Source organism: Pseudonaja textilis, chromosome Z (assembly GCF_049901715.1).
Source record: "Pseudonaja textilis isolate UNSWEBS1 chromosome Z, rPseTex1.2, whole genome shotgun sequence".
Classification (NCBI taxonomy): domain Eukaryota; kingdom Metazoa; phylum Chordata; class Lepidosauria; order Squamata; family Elapidae; genus Pseudonaja; species Pseudonaja textilis.
The window spans coordinates 95,437,588-95,459,834 of NC_142008.1; the positions used below are offsets into that span (position 1 = coordinate 95,437,588).

At 36.7% G+C, this 22,247-nt stretch overlaps 1 protein-coding gene across 2 annotated transcripts in view; it reads left to right on the forward strand.

Annotated features, from left to right (window-relative positions):
* KCNH4 (potassium voltage-gated channel subfamily H member 4) overlaps positions 1–15,092 on the forward strand; it is a 66,805-nt gene extending 51,713 nt beyond the window's left edge. The window contains exons 14-16 of one of the 2 annotated variants that reach the window (XM_087917677.1): positions 2,181–2,287; positions 6,660–6,709; positions 11,939–15,092. In XM_087917677.1, the coding sequence (XP_087773803.1) occupies positions 2,181–2,287; positions 6,660–6,709; positions 11,939–12,478 (697 nt within the window). In that variant the 3' untranslated portion in view covers positions 12,479–15,092. Of the gene's footprint in view, positions 1–2,180; positions 2,288–6,659; positions 6,710–7,433; positions 11,405–11,938 lie in introns of those variants that run through there. The other variant, XM_087917678.1, reaches the window with a different exon arrangement.
* Positions 15,093–22,247: the final 7,155 nt, after the last annotated feature.

The following is a 22,247-nucleotide window of genomic DNA, read 5'->3' on the forward strand; positions in this document are numbered from 1 at the left end:
TTGGCCCAAATGCAAATCTAAATCTAAGTGATTTTATTACTTCCAAGATTTGAAAAATTGTTTGGTCAAATTGATTTCAATTTCTAGGGAAATTCACTCCCGACATGTAAAATGCCAAATATCAGTTAAATATGAGAATGGGCTTTAGGTTTTGTTGTATTTCTTTTTTCATGAATGCTGCCTATATTTGTTTAGTAGAAGTAGGAGAAATTTGCAGGCATAGCTGCCCCTTCAGCAAGGGTCAAACCTGACAAGTTCAATTTTGATAAATTCAAGATCTTTATGAACAAGCAGGTTGTACCATTAGGGGAGGTTTATCAAAAGAGAATACCTTGGGGTAAATATTTTTATAAATATGGAATAAGTAGCCTAAAAAGCCTTCAAAATTTCAGGAGATTTGTTTGTTTATTTATGATGTAATTGTATATATCCGGGATGGTTTTATCACATTCTATTTCTATGGTTGTAGTTGGCAGTTTGTATGAAAATGATACTATTTATTTATTTGTTTATTTATTTATTAATTTATATTGATTTGGCATCGCCCAATTCCAAAATAATTGTTAGATATGCTTCTCAATAGGAACCTACTAAATCTCAGAAGGGAATGTATAGGAAACTCAGAAGTTATGATGAAAAACACATAATTATTTTCTATAGGTAGTAATGTATCAGAAATTCTATTGGGTAGGGATGGTTGATGAGATTTAAATAATTTGAACATATATCATTGTTCAATCCAATGATTTGCTGTGGATCCCACAGATTGCAGCAATATTCTTTTAACACTTTTGTTCCAGGCTGGTAGAATTAATAAAGAACAGTCGGCTTGATTTAAGAGCTTCCATAAACTCCTTTATACCTTAGTTTTCTCAAGGGTTAGAAATATATTACTTCTTCTGCCTCCTTCCACTTCTGATTTTTACATTTTCCTTATATGAGCGACTTAGCAGAAAAGGTATTATTTTTTCAGATCTGTTCCAGTACAATTTTCTAGATCTCTAACAAAGTACCAGGCAAGCTCAGTGTTGGATCTGGACAGAGCCTATTAGAAACGTAGCTATTTCTCAAAATTTGGGATTTGGCCAAATGCCATGCATTCTCTAAAGTACAGATAAATGCTTCCTTGAGTCAAAGCAGGAAACTGCGAATTCTAGTCCTGCCTTAGATATGAAAGCTGGCTAGATGATTTTAGGCAATCACTCTCAGCTCCAAATGCTAGGCTCAGCCAACAAGCGGGTCAGTCAATTCCTGGTGCAATCAATGGATCAATACTCAGTTGACACTCCTCCCAAAATAGACCCTGCACTAGTAGGCAAAAAGACTAGAAAGAAAAAAAAAATCTATGGATATGCTGGTGTGCTTTTCTTGACAACAAGATAGAAGTGGTTTGCCACTTACTTTTTCAAGGACAGCCCAGTCTAACCCACAACCCTAGTGGTTTCCAATGGAAATTTTAGCCACCTCTTTAGCTTTACTTATTTTTTAAAAAATCAGTCAAAGATGATTAGGTACTCCTGTGTAGCTCCTATTGCGCTCATTCCCGATCAGGTGGTCCTTTATGGTAATGTTCTCTAATAATTATCCTTTAGGTCATGGGTGTCAAACTCACCACATCACATTGCATCACATGATGTTTCATGATATTTTTCTCCTTGGAAGAGCTGGGGTGGGCGTGGCCTGCCTGTGACGCATCTGGCCCGTGGGCCACCAGTTTGACACCCCTGCTTAGGTTATGCTACACTTTATTTAGCCAGAGAAAATGATTGAACCATATGGATTTTATGTCACATGAGCCAAATATTTTGAGCCTGCATTGCCTAGATTTTTTTTTATCTCTTTGTGTGGGTATATTGTGGATATGTATATCTATGCCCCCATTCAAAGTCTGTTTTTCAACTTCATATGAATTTTTTTCAGTGGGTTATATATTATGTAGGTTTGGATAATATATTATCCATTTCATTAGCAATGCAGATCTGAGTTGCAAATCAATTTTGTGTGTTTTGTGGATAAGGGCAGAATACCGGTTGTCATAGGGGACACATAGGAAGTAATGGAGAAAGGTGACTTCTATTCTTTATTCTCAACTTCTTATTCGTAGAGAAAGAGCTTTTGTATGTGGAGCTTTACTTTTTACCCCATAACTCTTGGTTGATTCCCCATTCCCACCTCTCTAGAATTGTTGATGGCATTGAAGATGACAGCGGAGCATCAGAGACACAAACATTTAGTTTTAATGTGGAACAACCCCAGCAGACTTTGGTGCAGGATCCTATGATACCAGGTAACCTTGACAACTGAAGAGAGGGTCTTTAGCTCTTTACAGATCAGAAGCTAAATCTAAATCAGAAGCTGAAATTCACATTTTGAACAGAGAGGAACGGTGATTTGAAAGAAGGGTCAATGAGGACATTTATGTCAAAAATGAACAGCCTTCTGTCAACAAAGGGGGCGGGATATGACATCATCTATCTCCAGTCTAAAAACACGGTCCTTTCATCAATTCCAAGGAGGCTCCACACCCACAGCTCATAAATATCCATTACTTCAAATGGAAAGACAATTAGATACAAAGCCAATTTAAATGCTATGAGATTAGGATAAAGTAACTATCGGAAAATAGGCTTAAACACCATGTTAACTGTAAGCAAATCCAATATACAACATGTTTCTATTTCAGATCATTGGCAGTCCAAAAAGAACCATTCCCAGTAACATGTCCATTCAAACAAATATTCTATACCTCAATCATTAACTATAACCAAACCCACATTGAGAAGGTAGAAAGTGATCCCAATATCCAATATAGCATAAACAAAAGACTGAAACTTGGCATGACAAGAAGGGATAGTTTCCTGTTTAAAGAGAACAAATTCACAAAAAGTCCTTATTTCAAATGAAAGGAGAATTAGTGTAGATATTAAGCCATTTTAAACACTACATATAGAATAGGTTATATAAAGTAACTTAGAGAAAAAAAATCTTAAACACCATGCTAACTATAAGCAAAGGACAATATTTTTATTGTCCAGATGCCCAAAATCAAAAGAACCACCCAGAATAACATGCCTCATTTCAACCTTGATCAGGTAAACCAAGTTTGTATTCCTTCTTTTTACATAAAATAATGTTACTGTTTAATCCATTCAGATGATTATTGATTTTTGTTTCAAATTTCTTCAAAACTTTAAACAGTCTAACAAAATACATAGTCCAATTATTGTGATTGTCAATTTTATTTCTTTAATTTTTAAGGCCTCATCCAGTTTTTTAAATGTCCAATGACAAATTCTTGTTTAAAGAATGTTATGTTTGTGTTATTCTCAAAACTTTGTTGTATATCTTTTTCTGTAGCATTTTCTTTGGGAAACAGACTATTCCCAAGAAGACTGTTGACACTATTGATTCAATGTCCTGATGCAATTTCTCAAAATGTCTCTGAACTCCATTATAACTTGCTTGTTTTTTTAATGTCTCCAATATATATTTCTTTCCCACAAAAATGCATTTATTCTTTCAAAATAATTTCAAATTCTTAATATTCAAAATCCAACATTGTGTTGTTTTCTGAGCCTTTAATTGTTCAAAACTTTCTATAACCAAAACCTTGCCTTGCTTTTTGCTGTTTATTTTCTTAAAGATTACAAAGATAAAACTCATAACTTAGGGATTGAAGACACTCACCTGGTGTACCCAACTTTGTCATTTTGAAAGTTTATAACTTTTTAAAAGCAATTAATAGGCAATTTCCAAAAATTATTAGCAAGAAAACTGAGAAATTAGAGCCCTTTGAGCTACATTCATGGCTGGAGTAAATATGGCACGTTCTTTCAGCTCCTGATTATCCCATCCTATCCTTTGGAAATCACACCTTGCAGTGTCCTCAAAACAGACAACCATAAGGAGCACAGCTTGGTTGATCTCATGATCTCTCTTCATCCAGAGGAATTTGAAGCAGTGATCTACTCATCAGCTCTCTGTTCTTAGTTCCAAATGTTGCCTCCACTTTTCATAGAATTATCTTCAGCTTGCTCTTCCCTGGACTGAACTAGTCATTCTAACTCTATGTGCTTGTCTTTTAGTAATTTACTTGTAAAGGTTTTAGTGTAATATTGGGATACCTCAGATTTTGCAAAAATGTTACACCTTGAAATGGGCAATAGAATACATGAATCTACATCAGAGGTGGTATTCAGCAGGTTCTGACCAGTTCTGGAGAACCGGTAGCGGAAATTTTGAGTAGTTCAGAGAACTGGCAAATACCACCTCTGACTGCCCCTCCCCCATCTATTCTCTGCCTCCTGAGTCCCAGCTGATTGGCTGGTCTTCTTTTGTTGCCCTGCACAGGAGAACAGAGCTGGAAAGCAGGTTAGTGGAGTGGGGAGGGGAGGGGAGGGAATGGGATTTTGCAGTAACCTTCCCCCTGGAGTGGGGTAGGAATGAAGTTTTACCCATTAATTAGACTTCAACATAGTCACTGTAAATGGCAATAGTCAAAAAATACTTCTATTTCTCCTCCTTTCATATGTATGAAACTCGCTGATACTGGTCAATAACTCTGTCAGATCTCATAGAAAAAGAATACTTCCATTTCCATGTTTAGTTTTATATAAGCACCAAAGCTTTTGATAAGCATCATCTGATCTATCAGACCTATCAAAAGGCATCTGGTTGATGAAATTGCATATTTTAAAGAATAAGTATAAAAAAGTGTGTTATTTATATATTATTTGTCTTATAGTACAGTAATTTATTTTTCTTATTTTCTTGTGATTATGGTTTCTCATCAGCAAAACCTTTTCTGATTGTTTGTGCTGTCCTAAAGAATCCTCAGAGTAGACTGTATATTTCTGAATTTTGAGAAACCATTGAGAAAAGGGCCCTATTTAGGAAAGTCGTATACATAATTTAATATTGCCCTGGTTTTCCAATCTTGCCCTCCCATCTGTTGCTTTGTGAAACCAATGTCAGGTTACAGGCCCCAGAGTGAGCTCTTTTGATTTAAATAGCATTACAGGAAAAACGTCATATAATACTGTTGTACATCTTGGTAACAGGAGGTTTTAATGGATGATTTTGTTTTGGCTTCCTAGCTTACCATCGTTAAATGAAATAGAAAAATAATAACGAAAATGGTAGTGGGCAATGACCTAGCTGTTATGTACCCTGCTTGCTAATTGGCACTAATAAACCATTGACGTTTTATAGAACTATATGCTAGTGGAAACGTAAGAAGCTTGAGTAATGACCTTTCAATAGCTGAATGACACTGGCAGATTTTATGTTTAAATGAGAATTGATGGATAATGCTAATTGACAGGAATTACCTCATATGCTCAAGCTGGGGTAGGAGACCAATGAATTCAAGATAGCTAATAAAGTAGTCTGCAATTTGTTCCACAATTGTCTAGTGTGCCTATACAAGATACATTATTTATATTATTTTAGGGATCCTATTTTGCAAACTAGTGCTGCTGAACTCTTGACTAGCATAGTTGAATTCTTTATACCTCTAGTCAGTTCCCCAAAATTGCAAAATAAATACATGGAAATACCAAATAATATACCAATTTGAAATAAGAAATAATTTAAACTGAACTACTGTGCATAAGGAGGAAAACTATGAAGATTTGATTTATGTGTCTATAGTCAGCCTATGTTTCAAGTCAGGGCTGTCAAACTTGCAGCGTGTGGGCCGGATGCATCGTGCACTGGCCACACCCATGCCCAGTTTAGCAAAGGGGAAAAAAGTCCGGCTACCTCACATGACGACGCTATAATGATGCAAGTTTGACACCTCTGCTTTAAAATATATAGAAAAATATATAGATGGATTGTGGAATTCAACTTTTCTTTGCAAATGTTTGACATTCTGTCCAGCCTATACCATTTTTTTTGCTGCTGGTGGAGGCTCTCATAACTGAAAGCTCTTCTATCTGTGTTCCACCAAAATATTAATTCTTCATCATAAACGAAACTAATTCTTTAACGTTCTCTTTCTCTTCCCTGCATAGAGATTTAAATTTTGTATACTCCTGTAAATCCCATCCAAAGCTGACATGTAGCCAATACCCCCCCACCGCGCAAAACACCCCACAGGATTATATCCTCTGTAAGCCTTATGTTTTCTTGGGATATAATTTTTTTATTTAAAAAGAATTAGAATAAATTAAAATTAAATCAAATCATTAAAACAATAAATTAAAATTAAATTAAAAAATTTAAAATAACAATGCAACACAACATATAACAAAACTATATGAACTATGCCTAGATGTCTATTACAGTATCAAAAGGGAAATCCAGGGATCTACTTTTAGTTCTTTGTTCAAAGCCGATCTCTTTGAAATATGCCCAGTTCAAGCCCAGAAGAGAAGCAGGAAGAACCATGAAGTTGTCTATTGATAATCAAATAAAGCAGGCACATTGGTCAGTGCGGCACAGTATTTTACATTGGGTAAGACATAATGCAATGGGAGATATGTTGCATTTCTGTATAAATGATATCTGACCCTAATCTTTTGGTTTTCTTTTTTAACAATACATAAATCTAATATTAGAGATAGCTTAGAAACTAACCTGTGAACAATTTACAATTACATCCCTCATTTCTTTGGATTTTCTTACAGGGAGAGGACCAACCAATCTTGTGTTAGCTACAGAAACTGATGAGGTAAAGCAGAACATCAGAAAGCTGAATCAAGAGGTAAGACACAAGCCTTAATTTGTGGACAGAGTCAATAGAAATTCATCCCAGAATCTGTTTATTATATCAGAACTTATTATATCAGAGCTGTAAAATATGAAATGAAAATATCTCTGAATATGTGTAAAGTGCCTTTATCTTACCATCTAAGGAATTTGATATACATGATTAAACATTACAGAAGTTAACTGAATTGCTGGCTGAATTTTAGTTTAGTACTAGTGATATGAGAGCAAGTTGTATCAACTGGAATACAGCAGATCAGTTTGAATATACTGTAGAAAGCCAAGCAAAGAATAATGAAACAATAGAGTTGGAAGGGACTTTAGAAGTCTTCCAGTACAGTCCCTATACCATTCTGAAAATATGCCTGTCCAATCTCTTCTTTAAAAACTCCAGTGATGGAGCACCCACAACTTCTGGTGGTAAATCGTTCCACTGGTTAATTGTTTTCACTATGAGGAAATTTCTTAGTTCTAGTTCTCTCTTCTCTTAGTTCTCTCTTCTCTTTGATAAGTTTCCATCTGTTACGTCTTGCTTTGCCCTTGTTGATACCACTTTCCTTCTCTGTGATAGCCCTTAAATATTAGAAGACTGTTATCATATCACTCATAGTCTTTCTCTTAGTTAAAGTAGATATATCCAGTTGCTGCAACCATTTATCATATATTTTAGCCTCCAGCCCCCTAATAATCTCTGTTGTTCTTTTCTGCATTCTTTCTAGGATCTCAAAATCCTTTTGTATTGTGGTAACCAAAACTGGATACAGTACTCCAAATGTAGTCTTACCAAAGCAATATAAAATGGCACTAACACTTCATGTGATCTTAATACTGTCCTTCTACTGGTGTATCCTAGGACCACCTTGGCTTTTTTACAACACTCTTGGCTCATATTTAAGTAGTTGTTCACTAGGACATCTAGATTCCTCTCACAGTTACTGCTGTTGAGCTAAGTACTATCTCTTCTAAGTACTACCTCTTCTATAACCATGCATTTTGGTTTTTCTTGACTAAGTGTAAGATCTTATTTTTCTTACCAGTACAATTAATTACATTTTGTTGGATAGGATCCGGTGTTCATGTGTTCAAGTCTGCCAAGTTCCTTCTTCTAAAGGGTTAGCTCTTTCCTCTAGCTTGGTGTCATCTACAAATTTGATGAGTTCCCCTTCTATCCCCTCCTCTAAATTGATTATGGAGATGTTGAAGAGTTCTGGAGCTGTGACAGAACTTTGGGGTACTTAATTGTATGCTTCACTTCACGTACATGTAGATCCATTGACAATTACAAGTTGAACGTTATTGGTCAACCAGTTATGAATCTATCTGGTGATACTGTCTATCCCACATGTTTTTTATCTTACCAAGAAGTAGGTTGTGGTCTACTTTTCAAATGCTGTACTGAAGTCCAAGTGTACCATGTCCACAACATTTCACTGGTCCAGTAATTTGTCAAAGAATGCAATAAAGTTTGTCTGGCATGAACTGTTTTCGACAAACTATGTTGGCTTCTAATAATAGCTTTGGTTGTTTCTAGGTGTTCACAGTTCATTGCTTGCTTATCTTTTCCAGGGTCTTCTCAAGTATAGATGTCAAGCTGATTGGTAGGTAATTTTCTGGATCTAGTTCCCCCCCTCTTTTTTTAAAGATTGGAACCATATCATCTCTGTTCCAGTCCTCTAATAGTTCCCTGGTGCTCCAGGATCTTTAACAGATATGGCTCAGTGATTGTGAGATCATGTCTGGCACTACCTTCAGAACTCTGGAATATGATCTATTTTGTTTTGGTGATTTGTACTCATCTGGAATGGATAGGTTTTGCTTTTACCATTTTCTTGCCTATTTTTAAGATGCAGATAGATCAGTGCTCTAACAGAGACAGATAACCAATAAACTAAGCAAAACCAAACAGTTTTTCTACTCCTACTTTTTGGTACCTGCCACCTGAGACTCTTGCCTCTTCTCTCTAATGGCAAGGCTAGTCCTGATCTAAGGTCCTTCCTTCCTTCCCACTAACTTGATGACTGAAGCAGTGGGAAAAAAATAGACGCTCCTCAAAGATTTCTCCTTGAGTCCAACACTTGTTTTTTGGATCAGTTGTATTTTATTTTCTGCCCTGGCAGGATGAAGAAAGATGAGACTGTAAGTTGCATAGACAGCCCCTGTGTTGGCGTTTCTGACTGTGGGTGTAAGAGTTTAAATTAAAATTTAATTTAAAATTTAAATTTGGTGACAATTACCTAGCAACAGAGCCTGCCCATTCCCTTTCCCCTCATTCTCTTTCTAAATTGCCTTTGTGTTCTGCATGCTATGGAAAAACTCACATTATCCAGAGTCCCCACATCTTCACCAGGCCTTGCTTTCTAGGGTTCTTTCCTGGGTGTTCTTTTATCCATAATTGCCTTACAGATAGCAGGACAGAGGACGACATAAACAGAAATCTAAATCTAATAAAATAAACTTGATAAATAAATAAAACAAGAAATCCAAATTTAATAATCATATAACTTTAAAATGTGTGTGAGTCCTTTACTCGACTTTAAACATGAAAATTATCATTGGCATTGGTTGCTCTACCCCACCCAATTTCTTGTCTCAATTGGTTGCCTTCCCTATTTTTTATGCTGAGACTGCTGAAGAAGATAGCCAGGTGCAAGTGGCAAAACAAAGGAGAACATTTTTTTAATGCATTCAGCATCCCTAAAAGTGAGAGGGGTTGTGTGAATTGATTAGATTGAAGGCTTTAATATCATTGGCTGTTATTTTAAAGTTTATCTCCCTCAATTGATCAGGCTGCCATCTTCAAATATCATCAAGCAACATAAACTGAAGGCAGCATTTAATTTTCGAACAGTTATATATGGCTATCCTGTCATTAGTTTTGGAAAGAACTCTCTCACTCTGCAGAGAAATTAAATGAATGATTGATTGAAAGGGTCCTTGATACATGCTCAGAGGCATTTACCTTTACTGTATAGTCTGTTAATTCTTTTATTTTTATTTCAAAATAGGAACTTTGGCTAAAATGGATAGGGATGATGTCTGGGTGGGGTTTGATTATGAAAGGAAGGAAAGGAAGACATGTGGCCAAATCTTCCTCCCACTGAATTTTATTAAAAGAAAGAAGGTTGGGTGACAAAAAACAAATTCTATGGATGATTATCTTTATTATAGTCACTAACTATCGAATTAAACTGTCAACATCATCAAAGAATAAAAAAGCAAAGCACAGAAAGCCAAAACATGGAGAGGAAAGATTGGAGATTATCTAGAAGTACAGTAAAATTCCTTAAGATCTGAAACATTTCTAAGACTTCAATTGGAGTGCATATGTCATTTGTTCCAGTACAATACAGTAATTATGGATAGCAGGATATTGTATTAAAAATAGAACCTAAGTAAGTAAATGACTAATAAAAGGACTTCAGAAGTAAAATTCATTACCAGGATTGTACATACTGAGTGTTATACTATTAAGTGAATATATAGAGATATGAGTTTCTGTATGTGTAAGTATGCCTAAGTAAAATCTTATATTTGACAGTGATAACTGTGGTAGGACAGGAGGCAAGATATAGATCAGTGGTATCAAACTCAAGGCATGAAGGCCAGATATGGCCCATGGGGTGCTTAGATTTGGCCCATGGGGTTGCCCTGGAAACAGTGAAGGATCGGTCCACAGTGCCTCTGCCTGTGAAACAGAGCTCGGGAGGGCAGCATGAGGCCCCCATGAGCTCCGTTTTCACTGACAGAGGGTTGCAGGAGGCTGTCACACTCAAAAATGGAGTCCGGGGGGCGGGGAGGCTGCACACAACCCTCCCGAGCTCCATTTTCATAGGCAGATGGCTGCAGGTGGCTGTTGTGGCTGAAAATGGGGCTGAGAGGCTGCACACAGCACCCAAGCTCCATTTTTGGTGGCAGAGGGCTAGCAAAACAAACTAAAAGCAAAAGAAAACAAAAGGATAAAGGTTTCCCCTTTTGCATTTGAGTATCCAAGAAGAACAAGAAAGGAGAAAGGAAACAAGGAAAGACAAAGAAAAAGAAGGAAAGATGGGAAAAGAACAGGGAAGGAAAAAGAAGGGAAAAAATGGGAAGGAAGAACAAAGGAGAATGAAGAAAGAAAAAGTAGGAAAGGGAAAAAGGAAGGAAAGAAACAAGGAAGGAAGGAGGAAGGAAGGAAGGAAGGAGTTTATAATGAGAGGGAGGGAGGGTCTTGCCTTAGCACTTGGCTACCAGCAGCCGTGCTGCCCTTTCGCCATCCCCTTGTCTCCTCCTCCTGACCTGTCCTGGTTGTCCCCCATCTATTGCTGAGGTTATAAAGCCGGGTCTCCTTGCATGGAGAGGGAGTGGGCCTCCCTCTGACCCACACACTTTGCCCTCCCACACACATCATGAGCAATCTGGCCAAGAGAGTGAGAACAGCAGCAGCAGCCTCAAGGAGGTGGTAAGCGCAGCTGGGTATCCCCTCAGAGAAGCTGGGCTGGGCTGTGGGATCCTGGTGCCTAGGGCTCTGGACTGCCTGCACCACCATCCAGGGGTTCTCCACATGGCCTGAGAGGGACAGTGAGGCTCCTCTGGAGGATAAGGGTTTGGCACTCTCCCTGGTCTCTTCCTTTGCTGGAGACAATGGATCCCCCCAGCCTCACCTTGGCCACACATAGGTGCCCCCGACATGAGTGACATCGAGCCATCCTGGCCATGCCCCCCACAGTCCCCCCAAGGTCAGACACAACCCTGATGTGGCCCTCAATGAAATCGAGATTGACACCTCTGATCTAGATGCACTATAAGAGACACTGGTGAACAAAATAAAATTGTAACATCCAGAAAAGAATCATAGGAGGACTTTTTGTCAGCTTTTGAGTAACTAATCTTACTTCTAAGATCAGTTGCACCTGCTCTATTTCACTAATCAAGAAGGAAGAAAATGAGATCAAGAAGTGCTCAACATGATCATGTGGCTCAGCTAGTAAGTGGCCCTCCCACTTTGATACAAAAGATAGATAGATGCTCATGATAGACTGAAGAATTGCAGTAATTAGCACTGAAGAATATATTCTACCCTTAATATAGAAGGATTTTAGGCAAGCTATTTATCTTCCACTATTACTATTAATTACTATTACTATTAATCATTTCAATATATATATTGTAAATATGCTTGATGACATTCCCCAAAAAGATTCTGAGTGGTGTTGCTTTTCTGTTTATTTTTCTTGCCTTCCTACAGATAAACAACCTGAATCGGGAAGTTTCCCAACTCAGCCAAGAGTTACAACATCTCATGAATCTTCTTCAGGGCCAGCTCACCACTCAGTCTTTCTCTAACCCTACCTCAGTCTGTCTTCACAGCTGTGAGCAGACCTCGCCTTCCTTGTCTCCTGTAAGCAGGTTGCCTTCTTCTCGGACCTCAGTTTCCCTGCCACCTCATAGCCTTCTGGCTTCCTCCTTGCCTATGCTCCCCAGCCTTCCAGCATCCTCGAGCCTTGACTTTTCTGCCTTCACCAGCTCTCTGCCTTCTACTGCCTCCCAGGACATGGAACTCTTTGAACCCCAGGAGAGGAGGGGATCCACCTCTTGTGATTCTGTAAGTTCCACAGATCAACCTCGGGCTGACAAGGAATATGGTGATCCTCACCCTGGACATACAATTAATATGACTGCTCATTCTAGCTCACCCATGTTTTGTCCTGTCACCCCTCTTTCCCCCCCAAATTCCTTCCCCACCTGTTCAGGACAGGGCTGTCCACCAACAAACTTTTATTTCTGATCTAGCTCAGAGAGCTTTCACTGATGCCAAGGAGCCTTTTGCCATTTTTCCTTTAGGATATTTGGTGCACAGATTTCACAGCCACCAGCACCAAACTTCCTGTTTCTTAAAATACATATATTATTATTACCACTGCATTTCTTTTTAAAAGTTATTCTTTTGGGAAATTATATATCACTGACAATTATATATCAGCTGAAATATTTTGGTTTTTCAAGGTCGTTATTAATAACAGTTACACAGCCATTGATTCATAAATCTTGTAGACACATTATAAAAGCAGTAATGTTATGAATGCATTGTCAGAATCAGAACAGTCATATTCTATTTATTTTCCACAGTCTAATATCATTGGCCAATGGGCATGTTGTTACATACATATTCAAACTCTTGCATATATGTGAATTAAGAGTCCATAGGATTGATCCAAAGCAGTGAAAGTCTAAATGAATCCCCCACTCTTCTATTTATCATATCACAGACCCACCAGGAAATTTACCAGTGCAAGGCACATTGAAACTAATGTGAGTTGACAACAATAACACTAAAGCAGTGAACATTCATTTTGATGAGGTTTGGGTGGAAGAATTTCCAATGGACTATGGTCTATGAATCAGCAATGCCCTCACTACCACCCTGAATAGCACCTCAAATTCATTCTCTGAAGCCTCACATCACTTCAGGGTAGAATTATTTATCTCCAAATGGATTCAAATAAAGATCAATTGGTAGATGGGGGGGTTGTCAAATTTATTTCCTGAGTTTGCTATTTCCTTTTCTCAAAAAACTTCAGTGCTGAGATCTTTGCTACATCTATTCTATATGAGCACATGTGTGCATATTTTCAAGTCTGCTGTAAGAGCCAAAGGCTTTTTTCCTATTAAATTATTTTCTGATCCTTCTTTTCTTTCTTCTCTTTTATTAAAAGGTGCAAGTGAGGATATATGAATGATCTCTAATTTTCTGGCAATTATACTTGATTTCTGTTTTCAATTCCTGAACACAACTGTTATAAAACAGATAATTTGCTAAGGAGGTCATTCTGGGAAATTGGCCTTTCTTTTTTTCCCCACTCTGGAGAGAACAGAATAGTTAATTAGGAAACATCAGTCTTTCCCCTGCATAGGATCTCATGTATTTTGACAGTTCATCACATTTAAATTGCAAATCCAGGGTAATCTTTCTAAGACAAAAGATGCCAGAGATATATCTAGCTTGTATTTTCTTTGACACAAGAGTATAATTCTAGAAAAGCAGTTATCCTTAAGACTGTTCTGTGATAAAATCAGTACACACCAGCACACAAAAAGCATTGCCTTTTTAATCAAGACAATATAACCAATGTGGTCCTAAGGTCAAAAAACAGACACTGGTGGCTCCATTTTGGAAAACATAATGGCACTCGGTTTTACTGAACCTACCTGCATGTGAACCTACTTTCAAAAGATATATATGTGAGTTGGCATATAACCACTGATGTCTATGATCAGGCCAGTATTCCATCACCTTCTGATACTTTCCATGAGACTCATTGCAACTCATTTTTTTATTCATGTGGGATTTGTTTTCAGAAACATTCAAAACAGTTCACCATTAAGTAAACGTGTCCAGTTCTTTAGAAAAATCTGAGCACAGTAAATTTTGAAAGATACTTTTAAAGTAAAATAGACTTGATCCAATGTCAATGTGCCAATGATATAGAAGTTTAACTTCACATTCTAGCTGGCCCTGGGCAACTGCTGCTTCTCCTTCGACCTCTGCCCCTAATTCATAGTATGAGCATTATAAAACTCACCTTTTTAGTGTTGGCATTAAGCATCATCACATATTTGATTGTAAATCCTCTAAGAGCACTACATAAATGTTGTATGTATTAAATGCTTTAAGGTATCACTAAGCAGCAAGAAAGTGTTTCCTTAAAAGACAAACTATTTTGGCAAAATTAAATAAGAAAGTTTGTTAGGAATGGGAATTTTTGAGCCCTCTGACTATTGCTGATCTTTGCATTCTTAATCTGCTCCCTGGGATGTGAATACTGACAGCTACTGTTGGGCTACATTTATAGATCATAAATATTCCTTGCTGGATTGAATAAGTGTTTTGTAGTATACTATAGTATACTGTAAGTTAGATTCTTACAGTATAATAAGAATATAATTGATATTTTACATTCTTTATAAACCCAGCTAATATTTGCAGATGTGTCATAGAACAGATTTAAAGGAAACAGGAAGAAGCTGGCCAACTTTTCAGCTATTTTCAGTAACTACATCTCTAGGAGAATCAACAAACATTAGTACTCTCTATTTCTAAATAATCAGACATGAGTAAATAATCTTTATTTCTATAGAAAACTACTTTGAAATGGAAATTATTGATGTTTGAAACTATTGCTTGTGTTTGAAATTAGGGGTTTAAAGCAGCTTTGAAGTGTTTTAATTCTAAAAAGTTGTTTCAAATTGATTAAACAGTCTAAGAATGATTAGGCAGTTTGTTTCAAATGTAAAGCAATTGTCTTAAAGCCAAAATATACATTTGGAATTTGAAACATTTTGTGAACTGTTGTCTTTGGGATTTTTTCTTGTCCATATGAACATATATTGTTACAGATGCAACTCAGCCCAGAAATTCACCTGCTATCTTACACTTCAGAATTTCAGTTCTACTGGTGAATTGTGTAGACATGGAGCCACAGTAGAAAGAATTCTGTATTAAAACCATTCCCAGCTCTTTTATTGAGAAAGACTGAGAAAAGGAATCCTAAAGAGATGTTTTGCATATTTTAATGAGCAAACAGATTTATCCCATGAAAAATGCCCCTAAAAAAAATATAGAACTCAATTAAGTAACAGTTAATATGGGAAACAATCATATGCTGTTATGTCTCTGAACTAGGCAACTTAGTTCTACATTATTTCAAAATCTGATCACATTGCCTTTTATGTGTCAGTTGTGTAAATGTTAACAGAAGTAAATCCCCTGCATGGTAAATATGCCTAGAACTCTTTTTCCAACTCTAGATCTTAAACTTGAGGCAAATTTTACTGAAACAATGCAATGAATGATCTTGGGTGATCATCTTAAAACTGTTGTGATTCATATAAAAAATAAGCATCACAAGGAGATTCTTCAAGCCTTTCTGTGGGAGATTTTGTTTTTTAACAGAGGAATATTTGGTGATCTTACCCTTCCCCCTCAAATTGGAAGTATAATATCTCAAATGCAGGTTTACTGCTTAAGAAAGAATTAGATTATCTGGAAGGATAAATTCTACAAATCAGAATTATCCTAAGGTTTTAGATACCACCATGGATGTGATGGATCAAATATTATCTATTCTGTCCTCTTCACATTCTTTCTTTTAAAGAATGATATTAGAAGGAGGGGCACAGTGAGAATCACAGCTTATGTGATAAATCTGGCTAATTTGCATATTACCATTTTGGGAAGGAAAGGGGTAAGCATGTTTGCTTGTTCTTTTTCACACAGCCTTCTTGTTAGCTTTTCACATTTCTGGAGGTGGGAGGAGGGAGAATAAAATAGTGTCTCTAGCCAAGATCTGTTCAGTGACAACTCCCATTGTCTTCGATTCCACCAGCAGCAGAAGCTTGACAGAAGACCTGACATGCTGGATCACGTTGTGACATCTTCTGATGTAGAGATGCAATTGTATGGCTCAATATTTTAGTAAACATTAGAGAGAGCTACTTGTTCCCTTTTAAAATTCTCTTAAAATAACTTTGTATCTGCTCCTAAGTTATTTAATTCTGCCTTTTTCTGAAGTGCTATGGCATCATGATGATAAATGCATTTACCTAGGACAAACACCGTAAAGATTTCAATTGCACTTTTCAAAGAATCATGTAGTGCTTTTTTCTAAAAAAAAAAAGCAAGGGAGTCTCAGTCTGCCAGATGTTATCAAGGTCAATTAGCATCTGCAGGGGCTCCTTCCATAGCTCCTTAAAAGAGCTGATGTATTCTTAAATCTAACATACTCTATGGCTGTGAAGAACCTCTTGATTTCTCTGTCAGTTGATAAAAGTTAAGTTTTAAATGGGAGAGATCTTTTCTCTCTATTGCTTCTAGATATGTTAATACTGCAACCATCAGAATGAACAAAACCAATAATGATCCTTAAACTATGGAGAAATCAATGTTGCTTGAACCACATTGTGCTAAAGTAACTGACCAAACAAACAAACAAAAGTAATCTTTTTGGCTTCAGAAAAGAGATAGGCTAGAGACATATTTTCTGAACAAAAGATTCTTGTGGTTTATACTAGACCACAAGGAATTTATAATGATATATTGTATACAACTTGTGTTCTAAATCCTAGATGAATTGTTAGTATCCCAAGGAAATTGATTCTGTGCTTGTTTGTTAAGTGTTCAACTTGTAAAAAAGAAACAAGCACTACTACAAATATGCCGTAATCTATAGATAATAACCTCAAAACAAATATGCATATGTGTGGTTGTGTCCCATTGTGAACATGTGCACAGGTACGTTTATATACTAGAATATTGTAAATAAGGTTCCAATTTTGAACCAGGAAATTCTGGCATTAAAATATATTCATTTTATCAATATATTCATTTTCCTTCTTCCTTTTCATGGTATCATTATAGCCTTGCACAGCTAAGCATCTAAAACAATGTTTGTTGCTATGGCAACTGTCGCCATTGCTTGATGGTCAGTGCCGTTCTGTAGAGATCAAATTAAAGAGGTGGAGATACCATTTAGATGTCCCATTGCACTGTGTTCCTCCTGGTAGTTATTCAGAACCCCTTTGATTAGTTATTTTCTGGGATTCGACCCCCGTTGCCATGATGGGACCTACATCTCCTAGCAACCAGAAGCACAGTTGCCTTTATCTTGGCAACATTGGCCTTCTCTGTTCCTAATAAGACATGGAGGGGCATTTCATTTCATCACCTACCCCAGAGAACAGACAGCTGATTCTAACCTAATCCATCATTATTTTCCAAAGACTTAGATAATGTCAATGTCTTTCTAAAAAAGAAACCCACTGCTTTTGTCAGAAAAAAATGATGTGTATTATAAACAGAAAGGCCAAAAATGAGGAATTTTAAAAATTAGAAAACATAAACATAAAATTGCTTGAATTAATTCTATATGTTTGTATAATCCATTTCATGCTGTTTATTTGTATCTCTTCTGTGTTCTAAACCAGAATAAATGTTACTTTTTGCTTACAGAAAATTTAGTTACCAGAAAATACTCTGAAACATTTTCTATACCTGAGATGAGGCATAACAGTTTTTAGGGTAGAAGATGTGGTAGGCAAACTAAATTTGTTTTATTTTGAAGCTAACAAAGCCAAAGATCTATTTTCCTTGCCTTGAAACGACCTCTACAGGTCAATTATAAAATAACACAAATTAGGGCCACAAAATTGGACGTGCTAATCTTTTGATGGGAGAAAACTATACAGATATCCAACTACTAATTATCAGAAGTGGAGCTTTACTCTAAGACATAAAGGGCTCTGTCTCTATTGGTTTTTGTGTGCCAGGTGTGTAACACAGACAGAACTATAATCAATCTATTGCAATTACAAACCAGAAACTACCATGATGGCATTCTGTACTTCTTCATTTCTCAGTGGCTTCATATTTTATTTTACTTATTTATTTTGTCAAACACTTACAATATAATAGAAATAAGAATAAACATAAGTTTAAATACATTAAATAAGAACAATAGGACAGGGACGGTAGGCACAATTGTGTGCTTATGCATGCCTCTTACAGACCTCTTAGGAATGGGGTGAGGTCGACAGAGGTTAGTTTGACATTAAAGGAGTGGGGGTTTGAGCATGTGACAACAGAATCAGGTAGTGAGTTCCAGATATTGACCATTCTGTTGCTGAAATCGCACTTCCCGCAATCAAGTTTGTTTACTATTCCTTGTCACTTGAGTTTATTTTGAGAGATAATGGCTACATTCACAAAGCACACTAAACCAAGAGGACTCAATCATATTTTAGTCTAACATGTTGAATTGTGTCATGTAAAGCAAAAACTTGGAATTAACTGAATAGACCATTGTATAAAAAAAAACACCCATTGGTGTATTAGTCAAATATGGCCTATAGCCTAAACTACTTTCATTACTTTAAAAGTCACCACTAGCCCAATTTTCTATTATTCTAAAAGATGGGATAATTCATACTTAAACAGATCTATAAATATTTTATATGAATATGTTTTATTTTTAGATTGGATTACAAAATCAAATATATGTGTGAAAAACATTCGTGAACTAGAGAAGAGAAGAGCAATAAAGATGATTAGGGGGCTGGATACTAAAACTTATAATGAAGGGCTGCATGAATTGGGTATGTCTAGTCTAGTGAAAAGGAGATCAAGGGGTGACCAGTAGCAGTGTTTCAGGGACAGCCACAAAGAAGAGGGAATCAACCTATTCTTTAAAGCACCAGAAGGCAGGACAAGAAGCAATGGGTGGGAACTAATTGAGGAGAGAAACAACTAGAATAAAAACTTCCTGACAATGAGAACAATTAGCCAGTAAATGGCTTCTCTCCAGAAATTGTGGGTGCTCCATCACTGGAGGTTTTTAAGATGAGGTTAAACAGCCATTTATCCAAAATGGTATAGGGTTTCCTGCTTGTGCACTAGAAGACCTCCAAGGTCTCTTCCAACTCAGTTATTCTGTTATAACTACATAGAAATAAATATGGAGTCTCTTTCCAGACAAGCCTGGTGTGTGTGTGTGTGTGTGTGTGTGTGTGTGTGTGTGAATATAGACACACGCATTCTTATTTATTCATAACAATTGTCTGCTACATATAAATCAATAATAGGAAACAAGGTCCACTTCTTAACTCCTATAAGACCGTGAGAAAAAAAGCCAGGAATATCCAACTATTTTGGCAAGTGAGCACATCTGTAATTTTATTGAAATGGGGAAAGGAATGTCTTACCATCCACAAAGTATTTGTCGAACAAACTGTTCAGATGGCCAAGCACAAAACTCACAAAGTCATTGGATCATTCAAGTAGAAAATGAAATACAGAAGATACACGCATAATTGTCTATGACAATGGCCATTCCAAAAGAATTGTTTAGCTTGATATTAATATTCCTTTGCAAGTGAATTGATTAAACATTTAATATTATAAAAATGTTCTTATAATCCACTTGCAATTAAATAGGAATAGTGTTGCAGTTTGGGAGCACAGGAGTAAAGAGAAGGGCACATTCTTATTTTCTATTAAACAGGAATCTAGGAAAATAAAAAAGCATGTTGCAACTGGAGAAAGGAAATCCATATGGATGTTTGTTTGTATGCATGTATGGGGGCGGGGTGGCTGAGCAATTAATATGCTGGGCTTGTGGACTGGATGGTTGGCAATTTGAGACCAAATACTGTGTGATGAGAGACGTGGTGGTTCAGTGGCTAAGACACTAAGCTTGTTAATCAGAAAGGTCAGCAGTTCGACAGTTCAAATCCCTAGTACCGTGTAACAGAGTGAACTCCCATTACTTGTTCCGGCTTCTGCCAACCTAGCAATTCAAAAACATGTAAAAATGCAAGGACCACTTTGTAAAAATAATTACACTTTGTAAAAATTACACTTTGTAAAAATGTAAAAATAGGGATCACTTTGGTGGGAAGGTAACAGCATTCTGTGAGACGTCTTTGGACAGCGCTGGCTCTTTGGCTTTGTAACAGAGATAAGCACTACCCCTTAGAGCCCGAAATGACTAGCACATATGTGCAAGGGAAACCTTTACCTTTACTGTGTGATGAAGTGAGCTTCCATTACTGACCCTGAGTCCTGCCAAACTAGCAATTCGAAAGAATGTAAATGCAAATAGATAAATAGGTACAAATTTGTTGGAAGGTAACAGGGTTCCATGTACTTTTGTCATATAGTTATGTCAGGCACATGACCACAAAAGCATCTTCAGACAACATCTGAATCATCATACTTTCAGGCTGTGAGTTGTGGATGAGCATTTCCTCACCCAAGAATCAGATACGATTCTCAAGGGAAACTTTACAGCCATGAGTTCTATGGTTTTACCTATCAGGACCTAGTAAAAATCATCTAATTCTTAGCAGTTATTAATAGTAGATATACTGTATACAACCTCAGATGGACATCATTTGACATATTACATCATGTCATCATTATTTTATAAAAAGAAAGTCAAAATGGAGAAGCCATGTATGAAAAATGAAGTATACCTTATGATTCAATAACTTGTAGAACAACTTTACCAGCAATAATTTGAAGTAATTATTTTCTGTTCTATTTTATTAGTCTTTCTCATTGCTGTGTAAGAATTGGGCCCGCTTTTGTTTATAACATTCAGTTCACTGAAATTTGTGATTGGTTTATGCAATTTGTGATTGGCTTATGCAAGACTCTCCTGAGGTCCCGCCACAGCTTATCAATCAGGTTGAGGTCAGAACTTCAATTGAGTCATTGCAACATCTTCATTTATTTTTCAGCCATTCGGTTGAACAGATGGTCTTACATTTGACTCTAAAATACTTTGGTATACAGAGTAGTTCATGGCTGACTCAATGACAGCAAGATGCCCAGGTCCTGTGGCTGCAAACAAGCCCAAATCATCACCCCCTCCACCATCAGTTTGAAAGTTGGTATGAAATCTTTGTGCTGATATGCCGTGTTTGCTTTTTGTCAAATGTGGCACTGTGCATTATGGCCAAACATCTCCACTTTGGTCTCATCTATCCAAAGGACAGTGTTTCAGAAGTCTTGTGATTTGTTTACATGCACCTTGGCAAACATAAGCTGTGCCGCTATGTTCTTTTTAGAGAGAAGAGGCTTTGTTCTGGCAACCCTTCCAAACAAGGAATATTTGTCCAGGATTTTTAAAATTGTACTACTACATCATGAACTTCAACATTTAATCTGCCAATAGAGGTCTATAGAATCTGAGATGTAACTCTTGGATTTTTTTGAAATTTCTTTGAACTGTGCACTGTCTGACCTTGGGGTAAATTTGCTGGGAGGTACACTGTCTTGTGGCAACTGTGTTAAATGTTTTCCACTTGTGAATTATCTTCTTCACTGTAGAATGATGGGCTTTATATTGTTTGGAAATGGTTTTATAACCCTTCCCAAATTGATGGGCAGCAACAATTGCTTAAGATCATAGGTGACATCTTTACTGTTCACCACTGTGTTAATACATACCTCAATACTGGGGACAAGTATACTCCTAAAACTTCAGCTTTTATAGAGGTAATTACACTTGCTGATTAATCAAGGCACTTAATTAGCAGCAGTTGGCTGCTACTTAGCCTCTTCATATATATAAAACCAGTAAGTGTGTACTTAGTTTTTCACACATAGCTTCTGCATGTTTGCTTTCTTTTTGTAAAATAAATGATGTCATGGTGTAATATGTCAGCTGATGGTCAACTGAGGTTGCATTTATCTATTTTTAAGAATAGGTAAGGACAAAATGATTTTTACTATGTCCTGATTTGTAAAACTATATTACTCAGGTGTTTCTTTTTCACATATCTTTACATATATGTGTACATGAATCTGTATGTTTGTATGCAGTGCACACACACATAAAACCTATTTGTGATGGGTAACACTATCTCTAAATAAATACTTATTAACAATTAATCAATGCCTCCAGAAGTTGTGAATGCTCCAACACTGGAAGTTTTTAAGAAGAGATTGGATAACTATTTGTCTGGAGTGGTATGGGGTTTTCCTGCTTGAGCAGGGG